Raw genomic sequence first — 17,497 nt, 5'->3', positions numbered from 1 at the left:
AAATATAAAATGAAGGGGGGGGGGGGGAGCCCGGTCGGCTCCTCTCGGGATCCGCCACCGTTATATAGGGTGTTTCCTCTTTTGTTGAAACTTTTTCGGCAGCCACTTTGTCAAGCTAATGAGAGTAAACAAATAAAAAAACAAAGGAATAAAAATTTGCTTTCCATGTAGCTCTCATTATCTTACTGTAATATCTATATAATTTGTTCTCTGACGAAAAAAAGTGGTAAGTGCAAACTGAAGAATTTTAACAGTACTTGCGATTTCTGCACGGGGGCGTGGCTCAGTGGCAATAACATACTCTTTTATTAGTATCCGGTCTATCAAAACCTTGTTCGAGCCCTATCTATTCGCTGCAACCCACTGAATTGCAGACTATGCTACCCGCGGCCGCTCCGCTAAGCTGATGGAAGCATCGAATGATTGTCCTGAAGATGGCCGCCCCCTTGTCAAGTTGAAGGAGTAGCTGTCACCGCACCAAGCTCGGTTAATTTGACTTCAATACGGTGTTGATGCAGTGGTATCAGCACCAAACCTGATATTCAAGATGTCAGATCTGCAAGCGAAGTATCAAAAGTTAGCACAGGAGTTTGCCAAAGTAAGGAAAGGCGCATGTTTACGTTTTCATTGATTCACCGGTAGCGGAGCAGCTGTACCAGTTGATTGCCAGTAAAATTTACTGAGCTTGCTAAACGCTACTGGACTGGCACTGCTGAGTAAATTTACTGGAGTATCTACGAGTAGGCCTAACGTAGGTTAGGCCTAACGTTAGAATTATAGAAAGCACTACACTATTAATGTTGTCGTTAGGTCTCATGGTCTCTACTCTGGTGCTGAGCTGTGTGTTGTAGAATGTCTCTAACACAATTAGATTCTATTGACGTTGTTATCCAGTAGAACTCTAAGTGTAGTCGTTAAGTGTAAAACTTAGGTCTAGGGTATTAAAGGGCACCAGTATTCGGTCAGCCCCCGGTATTCGGTCACTTATCACTAATGTTAGTCATCAGCCAGTAAGTTCAACTGTCACAACACACGCAAATCACATTAATTCACATACTTGCACACTCATTCACAACAGGAAACTCCCTTAGCCCCCTCCCAAAATCCATCCAAAATCCCAAATTTTACTGTCAAAAGTGCAGAAACGGCGCTACTTTCCAAAAAAGCGCGCACAGATAACATGGATAAGGTGAAATATTTCGGGATTTTGTGCAATTCTGTGAGATAGGGTAACATCCCCAGTATTCGGTCACTTAACTTAAGCTTTTTTGCAATATTTTTCAAACTAAAATAATACATAGTCCATACATACATCATATCTACAGCAATGTATGTGAAATATATCAAATTTCTTTAATCTTAACTTTCATTTTGTTAAATATCTCACAGAATTCACCTTGAAAATTCCCCAGTATACGGTTACCGGCACCAGTATTCGGTCACGCGATGTGCGCGTTCAAAGTCAATGCGTGTTCAAGGCAGCTGAAAAATGCGCGCTCGTGCTACCTTGTTGGCGCAAAATTGCATCGGCGACGTTGCGGCGACCGTTGGTGACCGAATACTGGGGCCTCGGCACTTGCATTCAACCCTAAGTTGTACATTGGGACACTGTATCGGCACCTACGGAAATTTTGTTTTTCTTTTGCGTTTTTGAGGATACCATTAAACTCCAAGCTTGCGATAAGCGAAAAATCCCGCGAGAGAACGGCGTATTTCTCGATTTTTAGCGCTTTTTCGGCGACCCGTACTCTTAAAACTGGGCCTTATCCGCGCGCGCTTTTGGAAAGTAGAGCCGATTCTGCACTTTTGACGGTAAAATTTAGGATTTTGGATACATTTTTGGAGGGGGCTAAGGGAGTTTCCTGTTGTGAATGAGTGTGTAAGTATGTGAATTAATGTGATTTGCGTGTGTTGTAACAGTTCAACTTACTGGCTGGTGACTAGTGATAAGTGACCGAATACCGGGGGCTGACCGAATACTGGTGCCCTTACCCTATTTAACAAAATGAAAGTTGAGATTAAAGAAATTTGATATATTTCACATACATTGCTGTAGATATGATGTATGTATGTATTAATTTAGTTTGAAAAATATTGCAAAAAAGCTTAAGTGACCAAATACTGGGGATGTTATCCTAGATTTAAATGAAAACCTGACCAGGGCCTGGCCTGGCCTAACGTTAGTCATGTAGACATATCATTGTTTCATTGGACAATTTTGATATAAAATTAAAGTGGTCACACTTCTTACTTTGTATAAACTTTTAATTGATCTAAAAAGATGTCTGCTTTAGATCTACAGGTATGGTATTACCGGACAGCATGGTAATTCCGGACACGCACATTTCTGCATACTGATGACATTCAATATGCGCAGGGCTAGGGCTTCATAGACTAGCCTCACAGAGCGTTGTATGGACCATGTGGACCGAAATCGCGAAAAATGTGACACAAAAATGTGAAAAACGCTAGTTTAGAAGCAGACGTCGATTTTTCACATGATTTCATTGCGTGAACTGTTCGAAGTGTCATGTCAGACATTTTACTGTAAAATACGTAGGCCTAATTTGGGCATCATTTGCCGATTTTTTCTTTGTCGTCCGCTCGGTAGGAATTTGTATGGTGAATCGTGGGTATGAATTGCGATTCTGGTGCAAGGACAAGGTGCAAAAGACGTCGATTATTCCATTACAAACAATGTGTCCGGTATTACAATGTGATTTTGCACTGCACAAAAAGACAACTTTTTTGAGAGGGGTATGTTTGAAGCATATTTTCTAAAAACTGGAGTGAACAATTGACAAAAGTTGGCTGAATTCGTAATTTCCAGGAGTCTGTGAATAAGTGGTGTTATTTTTAGCCGAAATTTCATCCTCTGAGTATGGAATTCAAAGCCTCAAAAAAAAAAAAAGCGTCGGGTGATACAATCTACTCTCCTATTGTAGTTGCAGCAACCATTCTAAGAAAAATAAAATCAAAGCTTTGAAGTGTTTCGGGCATATCTTAGGGTTAGTCTAACCGTTAATACTTATGGTAAGGCCTACAATGTAGGTAGTAAGTATGTTAAGGGTACCACATATCGGCAGGGTACCTTAACAAACATCGGCACCCTGCGTATCATGGCTGTTGGCATGCGCATGTACATGAAAAGGTACTGGCGGGATTAAATAAAGCGCTAGTATTATTACCTACGAAACTAATAAAAGCGAAGTGATGGAAAACAAGCTCTTTACTAAACAGACTTACAAACTAAACTAAACACAGTTCAATTACACATCTGCTAAGTAAAATCATGATCATGAAAAATACTTCGTTTTGTTGTGAGATTTTTTGCTTATCGATCGCAAGCCCAAAGTGTGATGGTATCCACAAAAACGCAAAAGAAAAACAAAATCTCTGTACATGCCAATGCAGTGACTAAATGTACAGGAGTTGAAAGCAAACTTGCCAGAATTCGGTCACTGATGGGCACCCCAATATCCCCGATACAACCTTGCGCCAACAAGGTATGGCAATAATGGCACACCGCATTTTTCAGCAGCCTTGCATGTGCGCTTTGACATCAAAAGCGCATATTGCCTGACTGAATTTTGGCTGGGGCAGACGGATTCTGAATTCTGGTGGGTTATCAATATACTCGTATATATTTTTGGATTTTCTGAAATTCTGTGATGTATTCAACAAAATCAAAATTAATGTAAAAGAAGTTTGATATAGATCTATTTAACATACGTTCTTTTAGATGATGATTTTCTATGTATTAATTATTTTAGTTGAAAAAATATTGCAGAAAGGCTTAAGTGGCCAAAAAACTGGTAGTTTTACTCTACATCAATAGACTTCATGCATTGATGTCACAATTTACCTAACGACCAACTTGGACACCATCTTAGCAGACAAACAATGTCTTGACAATGCACTCAAACTATACTTTTTTCTCATCTCAGCTCCGTGCCCAGAACCAGGTGCTGAAGAAAGCTGTGATTGATGAACAAGCCAAGCAGACTGACTCCAAGGTATGTGAGGTATCTGGTAGAGTGAGATTCTTTCAATAGTAGCGCTCTATCTGCTTTGTATGCTTGTGGATCTCATCAAAAAATATGGAAATGACAAATTGTCACTTATATTGTGAACATTTTTGTTTCTTTCTCTAACACATCCATTGTTCATTACTTTGATAATCCTTATAGAACAGAATTTTACTGATTAATGAGAAGTCACCATTCAGAAAGTGTTAATGCGCTGTTAATATTATTTGGCTGTTAGATTAGAAAACAAAAATAACATGGTATATAATGTGCCTACTTTTTCACCGTGTAGTGAGACATGTTCTATCACAGTTCAAAGTTTTCACAGTTTTCACAGTTAAGGACAGTTTCTAAATATTCATCTTCAAATATCTGTAATTATCACTGATGATCATTGTCACTTGCTGGTTTTCATTGATATCACTAAACAGTATTCAGTGACATGGATGGCACATGCTGTTTGAATGTGATGAATATGGGGTTGAATCTTGGAGGAGTCTTAAATTTGAATAGACAATTTTCTGTAATGTCTTTCCAGGAGCAGATGAAAGTGCGGGATCAGAAAATTCGCAAGTATGAGCAGGAATTGGACAGTCTAACTTTCCGCAACCAGCAACTGACCAAAAGAGTCAATGTTCTACAGGATGAGCTCGATGTCTATGAGTCCAAGGGCAAAAAGAACAAAGTAAGGAGGTGACCCAGTCCCACATTCACTCTGAAATGATGTAATGCAGCCTTACTATTGTAGACATAGTTTTTACAGCTATACATCTCCGGAACATTAGATTTATGTGTGATGTATTGGAAATCCGCTTCTTTTCATTCAGTAATGTCTGGAGAGACTCCTGTTTTCCTGGATAGTTAGTTTTACAGAACAAATGCAATTTGTCTTGTAATCATCAACTTTACTAGGGTAAGCACAGTTGATTATTTGAAACAAGGTGCCGTGATATTGAAAGGTATCAAAAATGCGGAAGAATGTATAGTGCATGAAATTATGTTAGTATGGATGATATTCGGGAGGTATCACTTTCTTCTTTCATTGAAGGGAAGTACTATTTCTGTGCTTCCTAGCTCATTGGAAACCACACTTGAGTTAGTATTTCCCTATATATGTGTTAGCTTGTTTGTTTGTTTGTTTGTTTTCATTTGAAGTAAATTGAATATTAAAATGTAACTTTATCATCCTCTGTATAAAAGCATTACAGACAGACACACACACACAGAAAGTGATTTTTTTTTTTTGAACTCCCTAAAGTAGAGTGATGCCACAATTGCTCAAAGTATCATATTTTGTAATCCTGTTTGGATGTTTGATTGTGGTTACATGCATGGTTGATCCTCACAGAACCGAGATGTGGACAACTCCACCCATGTTAAGGCATCGTCCAATGTGATTGGAGAGGAACTAAGAGGCAAGATTCAGGAGAATGAAAGTCTCCACAAACAGGTTAGTCAAACTGCTTCTTTTAAAGGAGCACAAGTTACAAATCCTCACAAGCTCAGTTATGGGATGATATTCAACTGAATTCAATTATGAAACATGATAAGATATTTCCACAATAGCAAATGTTAGAATTTGGCACAAGATATCAAATATTTACATGTATGTAAGAAAATTGTGCTTAGACATGATGAAAAGAATGAGGGGAGCATTCAAAGGATGTAGACAGGCCAACCTTGAAAATGCAAAATTTGGGCAGATATTCTATTCATTCTTCAAGGATTCTATTGAAACTTGCAAGACAACACAAGAAACTTTGGATGGGGTCACTGTCACCTGGTGTCTCTGGGATTATGTTGTTTACCCAATTCACATTTAAGAGGTAACAAGATAACATTGTGCAGTTCAAATCATAAAGGCCATGTGTCTGTGAGTTTTGTAGCAACCCTGGCAGGCTTCATTTAACATTTTTAGTCTGGCTGTCTTATGTAGTTTCATGTATAAAGTTAAACAGCTTTACTGTCAATTGCATTTGTTCTTTTTTTGTGTGTGTATTTATGGGTGGTTTTTTTTTTTCTTTTTAAAGCCAGGGTATTATTTTTCACTACATTTTGTTACTGGTACATTCTTCCTCTTAATATTGTTAAATTGGTTTTATCTTGGTTTAAGTGTACTGGTTTATGCAGTATGTATTTTGATTCAAAGTGTTCCAATTGATTTTAATTATTCTACAACCCTGAATGATGTGATTGTATGTCTGTCTTGTGTAGCTGTATGACTTGTCTGAGGAGCATCGCAAGATTGTGACTGAACTGCAAAGCAAACTGTCCAACCTGGAGAGGGAAAGTAGCCAGCACCACAGTGTCTTGGAAGCTGCTGAGCGTCAGTACAAGGAGACCCTTGAACGACTCCAGCAGGATCGAGCCAGGTTGGAAGTACAGCTTCAGGCACAAGAAAAGGAGGTATTGTTTGCTTTCTTTCTTTTAATTTACTTTGTAACATTTTGTTTCTTCCAGATTAATCTGTTTATTTTGTTTTATTTCATTTCCTTATTTCCTTTTGAGATAAAGAACTGTAAAGGTACAATTTGACAATGTCTTTTCCTTCTTTGACTTTGATCTGTCAATTTTCAGAACATAACTTGGAAAATAAGTAGCTTTGTTTTGCTCTGTCTACATATTTCAAATCAAATTGTAATCAAAATTTCCACTTTTCATTATTAAAGCCTTAATATAGCTTTACTCATAGAAATACAGTTTGTGAGACGTGGAATAGATTTTTTGTGCAGATGTTATTTTATTTGTGAGAACCTGAGAAAAACTTTGAAAATGGTAAGCAGTAGCATTGTTGTACTTGAAAATGATAATGAATAGATTGTGCTTGAAGATTGCACCAACTTTCAGGAAAATCTGATTTTCATTTCATACCAGGTGATTTTGATTTTTGAAGCCCTATTGAAGCCCTTTTTCATCATTGCATAAGATCCACAATTTTTCAATTTTGTCAACCCTAATTATGATGTTTGCCCTCAGAATATATGATTTACTGTGTGTCAGTCTATTTTTGATCTGCAGATGTTGGCAGCTTTCATAACATGATATGATTTTTGGGGATCATGAAAGGAAAGGGATATTTTGCAGCAGTTTTGGAAAAGATTGTATGAAATTACTAATTGTGCTTTAAATGAGTGATTATATTCTTCTCAAATGAGTTCATATTTGCTTGATCCATAAGGAATTGGCAAGTAACTAATTTCCTGTGTGTGTTTATGTATCACAAATATTTACACAGCAGCTTTACATCTTATTTTGCAAATTAGACTAGATTCAATTAGATTGATTAGATCAATTAGATTGAATTAGGTTGATAAACTAGATTAGATGACTGATGGCTATTAGGAGAACATCAAGAGAATATGGCTGAGGAAATATTGAGGGATGAAAAGAAGTAATAGATGAGAGAAGAACATAAAGGACATATGTACAGAAATAATAAGGGTTTTTAATGAAATGCCATTATGATGATGATGGCAGGAGATTATTGAATTTTGATTTAGCAAGAGAAGCCATGTGGAGAAAAATAATTGACCATGAGTTGACCATTAGACAAAAGATGTGAAGAGTGTGAATTGACACCTCTATCTCAAGGATCAATACATAGATGATGATTATGACAATACCATGATTATGACAATACCATGACAATGACAGTGATGTTGATAATGATGATGGTGATGGTAGTGGTGGTGATGATGATGATGATGACGATGACGATGATGATGAGGACTATGATGACGATGATGATGATGATGATGACGATGACGATGATGATGGTGGTGGTGGTGGTGATGATGATGATGACAAGTTGGTGATGGTGGTAATGAAGGCCCTTCTCTCATCCTTCCCTATCATACAACACTGTAGGTGAGGCAGGCAGTAGCCAAGGCAGAGCAGTGCTCAGAGGAACTACAGAAGACCAGGGAGGAATTAGGGAGCAAGTTGTCATGGGCAACCCGCATCATTCAAGAACAGTTACCTTTCAATGATGAAGGTATACAGTCATTACTGTATCAGTTGCTATACAGCCTCCATCGCTATGTTGCCGAAAATGTATTGAGTGTATCCTAAATCTCTCCTACATCTCTTATTATTACAGTGTGCCTGTTTATATTTGGTCAACCTATGTTAGGAACTCAGATTCATTCACATATCACTGTTGGGGTGACAAATCTCATACCTGAAAAATGCCATATGTTCAGGAGTGTGAAAACACAGTGCAGCCAAAGCACTATAACAAGTGGGACTGCAATTTCTTTGACATGCCTTGGTGGCTTCATCTTTGGGGTTAGACATCTAGGATATGGACAGGACATCGCTTAACTCATTATCTGACTATTGCCTGTACTGAGTAATCAAAAAAAAAAGAGTGATTTTCACTAAAATTTGAGATACAAGATCTTGTCACCCAGCAATGATATGATGACTTAAGATTTTTCCTTTCACCTATTGGACATATGTATTAGTATGCCTTTAATAGAAGGGATCAATACTGTATACACGTTATTTTTGCGTACAGATATTTTCGCGAATGAGGAGGTCACGGACATTTTCGCGAGATGCTGTTTTCGTGAATTGACACAGAGGCCTACATAAACGCACTACTACCTTAATGTATGGTGACATTTTTGCGTGTTGTTAAATTCTCAGTCCAACTGAGATTCGCGAAATTTGCGAAAATTAACCCTCGCGAAAATAACAGCTTATACAGTATATTTCATATGTCATATTATCTCATAAACCTTTATCACAGAGCAAGTGAATTAATGTTAGCAATTTCACCACACATGTTGTTTTCTCTCCTTGTAGAGCTTCCAGAGTTAAGCAGCCTGAATGTTCCTGCACATGACAAGAAGCACCAGGTAAAGAGTGCCCTCACTCATTCATTATCTACAGTGATTCCTCTTCCAGCTATGTGACAACAGGCAATAATGAATGTAGTTGAAACCAAGAATATTTAACATAAATGTGACATTCCACTCCTAAAAGTGCAAAAACTTCACCAAACAAGGTTCTTGTCTTTATAGTTTTAGTTGGATTTTTAAATCAGAGATTCTCAGCTTTAAAATGCTATATAACTATTCAAATTGAATATTCCTGACCAACTGATATAAGTGAAAGTAGAGCCAACCTCAAGAAGTGTTACTTTTGAGTGAAAGGGCTTGGAACTTGTTGGTCTTTTAAAATGCTTTGCCTATCTCTTTATTGTGCCTGCAGACTCAAAACTCAGTACTCACAGTACCCACCGAGACTGGATATCAGATTATCCTCTCAAAGCAGATTTTAGTCATAATTATGTAATAGTACCAAAGTTAGTCTTGACTGTTTAAAAGTTTTTTGTAGGATGTCAGATTCCTTGTCAGCAAAAAGTCCAGACAAAAACTGTGTTGGATTGAAGGGATAAGGACTTATATAAATTGTGAAAACACTAGTCTATCCTAATTTTTTCTTTCTGATATGCTCCCAAACTTTAAATGTAGACAGACAAGGATTACCTTTGGAAGAAATTCAATATGCAATAAATCAAAGTGATGAACCCAATAGACAGGCCTTGTTTGTAATACAGGGTAACTACTGTAAAATTTGCTTTTCTCACAAATAATTGCTATTGCTGACATATAACCTATATTTAGCAGATGAAGCAGGTAACTCTGTGACCAATTGTCTGCTACTGTAAAAGCTTCTTTGTCTTCTGACTTGCAGCTATTGTTTTCAATTAAAGATGCCTAATTAGAGAAATAAGTAAAATGAAATCTTGATGAATTTGTTATCATGATACATTATATACTTTATGATGAAAAAAAAAAAAAAAAAACCACCAAAACATTGAAAATGCTCAGATCAATCCAACTTCTTGTTCAATCATAAGGATGTCAAAGGTTGTAGTGAGTTCACTCGTAATGACACTATGTGAAATGCTATGTACATTGCTCCTCCTTTGCTCTGTTTTCCAGCACAAAACGATGGAACTAATGGGGCAGGCCTCAACTTTAGTGAAGGAGTTGTGTGCTGGTCTTTCAAATTTTCACACCTACACTGAGCAGCGCTCAAAGATCTACCCCATAGACTCTGGGACTGGTATGCCTATCAGCCAAGTCAACCAGAAGGTGAGGAAAAAGCTTCTTCTTTTTTTTTTTTATACCTCCCTTGTGTAGATTCAATACCAGTAAACAACAGTTATAATGCCAAGTGTCTTGTATTAAGGATATTATTGACTTAGATTGACACAGCAGTACTTCAATAGAAGATACTACTGTAGCTGCATTCGAAGTGCTGGCTTTTTTAATTCAGTCTTACAAATATTTAATGTGTATGGTGTACATTTACAGTGGTTCCATTTCTATGACATCTAAAATGCTGCCTGAGGTCATTAAGTATAAACACAGATCACTCGTGATCTTAGTTCATGACTTCTCATTATGCACTAAATTTGTATTTGAACTTTTGTAATGGATTTATCACCTCTGACAAGGATATTTGATACAGTAGCGTAGCAACATATCAGCATAACTACAAGTCAGTGATTAGTAATATCAGAGAAGAAAACTTCAAGTGGTGATTGCTGTATTCAAATAATCTGATATATGTGTGTCATGTGATGGTGATTTCTGACACTGCGTATATTAGAACAATAAAAGCCAGACTGTGTTACTTACATAAGTCAGCCTGTAGTTATCATCACTATGTGGTATTGTAAAGTCAAGGCAATGTACTCGAAGTAGAGCTCATTTTTTGTCGACCATCTCATACCATTTATCACAGTTATCTTCATTGAATCATTTCATATGCATAATGAACAGAGTTAAGTGTTTCAGTCCAATTATACATTCAGTTGTGCTCAGTAGCCTATTCACTCTGCCTGTGTTCTTTCATCTGATTCTCAGTTTTGTAGCCACCTTCATGAGAATGCTTCATATCTCCGATCCCTGGAGCAGTCCTTTGCTGCCTTTAACCAGAGCATCCATGATGATGCCCTCACCACTTTGGTAAGTGGGCAGCTTTTTTTATTTTATTCAGCTGGGGCTGTAGGTCTGAGTATTGCCTTCCTGTCTGTTGGATTAGTGCTATTAACCTTTGTGGACAGTTCCGCTCAGTGGCCTGTTGCCATACTGTACTTTCTCTTACAGACCACACATGCACAAATGAAAAATGTAAATGTTTCTTGAGTAAAAGGAATAAATGTAAGTCCACAATGAGCATCATGTGAGATGATGTACTGAATATTTTATGTCTTGGGTCCAATTACATTTTTTGTGTCGATATTGTTTAGTTTGCTGCTCAGACTTTTTCATATCATTCCCTTCTTTACATGACATTTCTCTCAGTATAATGTCTTTGTAATATGAGGAAACCTGTGTAGATGAGTAGTTACTGTGGAAGTAATATTGTTGTCATCAAATAATGTTTTTGTTTCTTGCGGGTTTTTTTTTTTTCTGTCCAGGAAACATCAACAGGCCTTCAGGACTTTGCTGCTAAGTTCAGTAAATATGTTGCTTATCTCCAAAAGCTACTGCCATATCAGCTACTCAGGTGAACATCCCTTACTGTACATGAAATAATGATATTCATTTTCATTCAGTAATAATCTCAGTAACACACGTGCATCACAACCAAGCAGGTGACTTACATGTGGCTTGCAAATGTAATAGATATATTACCTAAGTATGATGTAGTATATGTATGTGATATGATATAATATGATAGAGATATTGCACTTAATTACACAGTATTTGTTGATTGAACATACTCCAAAATAAAAATAAAATGAATTAGCCTCCCATCATTATGTTGAACATGACCTGAACATATATTTTATACTATGATATACATACAAACACAATTGGAAGCTGTACAAAGATTGGATTTAAATATAAAATATGGCCATGTCATTACTTACTAGGCCAAAGAGGTATATTAACTTTGTACCATATTGACTAGACACCTGACAATTATGTCAATCATATTATGTGAGCCACATGAAGTGGTTACAGGGTACCTTTGTTTTAATTACTTACATTCCAAAATGAGCTACAGTGCTAGTAGAATTTGCATTATATCATTCCCATGTTTATTTTCAATGCTGCTAACTGTGGCAGAGACTTTGTCATTTCCATACAGATATTACTAAGATTTTAGTTGATCTGTAAAGATTATTCATAAAATGTTCTCTGTGCCTTACATGACAGCAATGCATGCATACACAAGCCCTAACATCTAGTAATAAAATTTATTGAGACAATTAGAATTAGATGATACACCAACTGATAAAAGCAGTAGCATGCTTACTGCAAACTTTGTCAACAAGATATCCTAATTGACAAAAGTCATTTCCTGAATAGGCCTCATGTAAACTCTTTCATTCTTTCCATGAAAACATGGTTGCCTGAGATGAATTCCTGGCTAACACATTCCATGACGTCATGCTTGTTTTCTAGCATCGAAGAAGAGTGTGGTCTGTCTACGTGTTCCCAGACCCTTGAAGCTCGTAACATGGAGCTACACACATCCTTACAACAGATGTCATCTGTCTTCACAACGGTGGAAAGCTACATCACTCTCCTTGCCTCTGCCAGCACTAACTCCTGTGAATGTCCACAGAACAACTTTAGCACTGTCTTTGAGAAACTTGCCAACAGTCTCTTTAACCTCTATGAAACCATGAAAGGTGATGAAGCCATTTGTACTGTATTCTGAGCTTCTCACAGTTTAATTATATGCAGCTTAATATATCCCATAGAGTTAGTGTTAATGGATAGTAGTATGTTGAATGTGAAAAATGCTAATGTGTATGACCAGTGGAAATGTATATCAAAATAGTTCTAGTTTGAGAACTTTTATATGTTATAAGAATGTTTTACAATGTATTTATTTTTTTTAATGAATGGAAATACTTGCAGTAATATATTTATTCAGATAGATTCCACCAACTTTGAAAAGTTTGCTGTATATTGGTATTCAGTGCTGTTCATTTGAGATTAAAGAGCCTTTCTATCTCTTGCTTCTCTGCCCTTCCAGATGTGTCGAAAAACTACAACTTCAAAGTCTCGTTGGAGCACCAATTACCCACGGCATCTCAAAAGCTGAAAACGACTGATGAGTGTGTGGTATCATCACTTATCTCTCTGGTCTCATGTACAGGGAAGGTATGTCATAAATGAGTCCCAACCCAAAAGTTCGAGTTAATACTGTTTTGAAATTCAAGGAAACAATGGTCAAACACTGGGAATGAGAATTTTAAAACATATTGAATTTCATTGTATATTTACAGATAGTATATAGTAAGCATTTTTTACAAATATTTGTAATCATTCTTATCTCCTTTATCATGACTTTATTTACAAAACACTTATTCAGTAAATATATATATATATATATATATATATATATATATATATATATATATATATATATAGATAGATAGATATAGATATATAGATATATAGATATACATACATACACTGTATTTTTCACATTTGAATTTCAAACACCTGTTATTCTTTTTCTTACTCACTTCATCCAGCTTGCCAACTTCATGAAAACCAATCTAGATTTCTTCAGCAGTCCTGCCGGCTTCAGTAACCATAGCAACAGCCACCATGCATCACCAGTACAGAGTTCTCCATGTGTGTCTGCATTGAGGCAAAGAGCTGTCACATTCATGACAGCACTTAACAAGGTATCTCATTAGATATGACTTTAATAGCATTGGTTCACCTGACGGGTATCTCTTTCTTTCCATATTAAAAATCCACTTGCAACAATCTTGTAGTTTGCATAAAGTATGTGCAGTGAATAGATTCACAGATGAACCAAAATTTTTATATAACTGTTTGCAATTTTGTGTAGCATAATGAGTCTGCATAAATAATTATTTGCTTGATACAATGTTTGAGAAAACTGTTACTGTGTGAACTCTTTACTGGAAGTAAAACTTGCAGTATAAACAGATATGTGTGCTCTCTGTCCAACTTCAATAAGAGCAAGAGCTCCTTCATGAAATGGTTAAAGATGGTCAGCCATCCAGTTACCAATTAGATTCAAGTGTGTGATGATTTGTTTCAAAGATCAGAGAGAAAGATTTCTACAGTTTGAATTTTGTGAGAGTATTCCACATTGATAACTTCATCAAACATTTGTGACTATGCATCGAATGTTGCCAATTTATTGATGAGTTAAATGTGTTGTGATGGTCATCTCATGTGACCTCTCTACCTGTCTCCCTTCCCTGCTGGTAGCCATGTCCAGAGACTGTGCCCTACCCAACAGCCATCCACAACCAGAGAGTCCTACTCAGCTCCACAGAGAGCAAGGAGGGACTGGCCCAGCAGCTGGGAGCCGCTCGGAGCAGGATCACTCACCTGGAGCAGGAGAAGGAGCACTGGGTGCTGGAGGCACAACTCATACAGATCAAGTATGACCGGGAGATGCAGGTGGGTGGAGCTTACAGGTAGGGGGTGGAGCTTACAGGAAGCGGGTGGAGCTTTGAGTCACGGTTAAGGGTGTGCAGATTGAAGTAGATAGTTGATGTAGAGACTGTTTCCAAGCGGGGATACTTGTGTGCACATTGCAGCTATTAAAATAATGTTTTAGATTTGTCTCATTATGATATAATGATTGTGAAGAGAGAAAAAGTTAATAATTGTGTACTTTGCTGTGTGTACAATGTGGTTCCTAAGGCCCCCATCTCACTAGGGAGGGGACCATGGTGACCATGGCGATCTGTGACGATTTAACAAATCGTGGCACGATCACCGTCCGTCTCCATGTTTGGCCTCCGAGGCGATTACACTACGGTTTCTCTACGCTCAATCTGGGCTGTAGGCGATAGTGCCACGATAATGCTACGACGCTGCCACGATAATGCTACGACGCTGCCACGTTTTTGCCGCTTTTCCAAGCCGACGAAACACGCTGCTTCTGCGATCAAAGTGATCGTATTGCGATATTCGTACGCTTATCAAGACCTCGCTACAACAGTGATACGATCGGAGCGACAGTGATACGTTTATGCCGGGCTCATGCTACGATCTCAAGCGATCGGGGTATAAGATGGGTTTCATGATTGAATTTTTTCAGGCAGATGTCAGTGTCAAACCAACATGGATATGCAGAATATAGTTTTACTCTTACATCTTAGCATTCTAGAACACACCAATTAAAACCTGATGTGAAATTCTACTATTAGTTAAGTCCTCCATTCAGTTAAAAGGGTAAAATGTGTATATAATATTAAAGAACCGTCTTACGAGCAAACTACAAATCGTATCCTACAACGAGACAATTTCATGAAGATACAAAATTTCAACTTAATTTACTTTCATTGACTTGCAATGGTATATGACAAACAAACAATTAAATAAACAGAGTAGATTAGTACTGAGTGTACGAGGAAAAATGAATTTTATACGCTTTTCTCCATGTCCACCTTCCTGGTCTGTTCATAGCTTTTGTTCGTTTATGGTTGGTTCCTGCTGTAAAAGTGGTAATTTTCCTGGGCGATGGGGGCCGCTTTCGATGCCCTTGAGTTACGCCTGACGCGTTGCTACCCCGTTGGAGTTACGAATGTGGCACTTTTAATGTGCTTGTGAGACGATTGTGATACGCTCTAAAACCACGGCGACCTCGCTACAGAAGTTTTGGACATGTTCAAAACTTCCATAGTGAGGTCGCCGACCATGGCGATGGTGACGACCCTCCGCGCTTCTGAACTGCTCAAGATATGATGGAGAAGATTTAAAGCGATGAAGCCACGATCTGCCGCGCTTTATCGATTTTTGATGATCGTAGCGGAATCGCCGTCTAGTGAGATGGGGGTATAAGGTGTAAGATATCTGCTTTGCAAAGTCCATTCTCCACTTTTCTTTACCTCTGTATGTTACAATCTCTGGAGAAAAAAAAATGCAGCTGACTCTCTTGAAAATCCTAGCTTGTCTGTGACTGTTTCTAATGCATAGTATATATGACCTGTCACACAGTCCATCTGCTCGCCAGTGTTAAAAGAGACCTCCTGATGATTTTCAAACTTCTACATTTTAACAATTATAAATTAGTTATACCGAGTACAGAGTGTCAGAATTCTTAGTGATTGGGATGAGGAATAAGAATGTTTTCAAAATTTATAACAAATTGCAATGGACAAGGATGATGGCATGGCAGCCTCACCATAAGAATGCATGAGTTGGGGCTTGCTCAAGGACCACAATAAATTCCACAAATCTATACATGGAGCTGTCGATTTATGTATTACATGATGTGAAATTTTGAAAATTGTCTGGAATGCCTTTATTTGTGCAAGTATCCCATGCCAAACTCTTTCAAGTGTGTAGACTGTAACTTTGAAATCAGTATTTAGAACAGAACAAAAAAAAAATCTAAGTCTCTGAAGTTCATTCACAAAACTCTCCTTATTTTAAAGTGTGTCTGAATTCTTTGCAAATCAGGTCTGTCTTCTGCTCAATCTCAATTTGCTTGGCTTCTCACTGATAGCCTGTAGTGATTAGAATGTATTTTGATTAAGTAACACACTCACAAAAAAAGAGAAAGCAGCCATCAGAGTTAGTGTAGGTTTCATGATCAAATTTCATCCTTTCAATACTAGTTGAGTTAACTCAGTTGTTCATTAACTATATATGAGCAAAAATTTGCTGAAACCATTGCATTTATTGAAATTACACTGAAAGGTGATCTTCAACTTTTTTTTTTACTTTAAAGTCCAAGAAATTAAAATACATGTAAGAGTAATTATAGCACAGTGTTAAAAATCTTTGTCACTGAATTAAATGTAGATAAATTGACTACTGTTTTACAATGAGAAACTGATTTACAGACATGAGTTTGAATGTTCATAGTGTATTATGTGTTCTGTTTGTCTATCAAGAGAAGCAGAAGTGTTTTCTCTAAACAGTCTGCGATAAACTGACAGTTTGTATCCTGCACATTTACATGTTTAATATTTGCTGTAATATGACAGGATACTGAGGGTCATTTGGCATTCAAAAAAAGAGAAGAAGAAAAAACATCTTTGGAAGAAAAGGGGCCAGGTTCTTTGAGCTTTACTCTACACCCGCACAGATCACAAAGTCCCATGGTAGTTCTAAAGTTAACATGTAGTGGCCTCAGGTCAGGTAGATTGTAGCATGTTTGTGCTCACTCCTTGTCTTTTACCACTGCCTTTTTTTATGCTTTTAGCAAATAGCAAGCAGTAGTGAGGTAAGCCCCACGGAATGGCATGTTACAATGTGTATGTATATGACATCCGATGTTAGCTTTCTTGGTCTGCATGGTATATCCTCATTCTTCCTTTAATCCCCAATTAACCTTCAACTATTTAACCTACATCTACCTCAGAATGGTCAGATAGAAAACCTTGTTAAGATGTTTTCATATCTCAATGTATTGCCTCACTACTACAAAGAAAGGAATGGAGTGGTGTTATCTCATTATGATTTCAGAGAAAGAAAGTCAGCTAT

The 17,497-nt window shown here is 37.4% G+C and overlaps 1 protein-coding gene across 1 annotated transcript in view; it reads left to right on the top strand.

Annotated features, from left to right (window-relative positions):
- The first annotated feature begins 497 nt into the window (after nucleotides 1-497).
- The window catches only part of LOC140232144 (protein phosphatase 1 regulatory subunit 21-like), a 121,779-nt gene continuing 104,779 nt past the window's right edge, over nucleotides 498-17,497 (top strand). The window contains exons 1-14 of the mRNA XM_072312293.1: nucleotides 498-598; nucleotides 3,948-4,016; nucleotides 4,567-4,713; nucleotides 5,377-5,478; nucleotides 6,243-6,434; nucleotides 7,896-8,022; nucleotides 8,838-8,890; nucleotides 9,983-10,135; nucleotides 10,913-11,014; nucleotides 11,470-11,558; nucleotides 12,464-12,693; nucleotides 13,044-13,171; nucleotides 13,549-13,704; nucleotides 14,264-14,458. Of these exons, the coding sequence (XP_072168394.1) occupies nucleotides 548-598; nucleotides 3,948-4,016; nucleotides 4,567-4,713; nucleotides 5,377-5,478; nucleotides 6,243-6,434; nucleotides 7,896-8,022; nucleotides 8,838-8,890; nucleotides 9,983-10,135; nucleotides 10,913-11,014; nucleotides 11,470-11,558; nucleotides 12,464-12,693; nucleotides 13,044-13,171; nucleotides 13,549-13,704; nucleotides 14,264-14,458 (1,794 nt within the window). The 5' untranslated portion in view covers nucleotides 498-547. The remainder of the gene's footprint in view (nucleotides 599-3,947; nucleotides 4,017-4,566; nucleotides 4,714-5,376; nucleotides 5,479-6,242; nucleotides 6,435-7,895; nucleotides 8,023-8,837; nucleotides 8,891-9,982; nucleotides 10,136-10,912; nucleotides 11,015-11,469; nucleotides 11,559-12,463; nucleotides 12,694-13,043; nucleotides 13,172-13,548; nucleotides 13,705-14,263; nucleotides 14,459-17,497) is intronic.

Source organism: Diadema setosum, chromosome 1 (genome assembly GCF_964275005.1).
Source record: "Diadema setosum chromosome 1, eeDiaSeto1, whole genome shotgun sequence".
NCBI lineage: Eukaryota > Metazoa > Echinodermata > Echinoidea > Diadematoida > Diadematidae > Diadema > Diadema setosum.
This window is presented reverse-complemented; position numbering and strand designations above follow the sequence as displayed.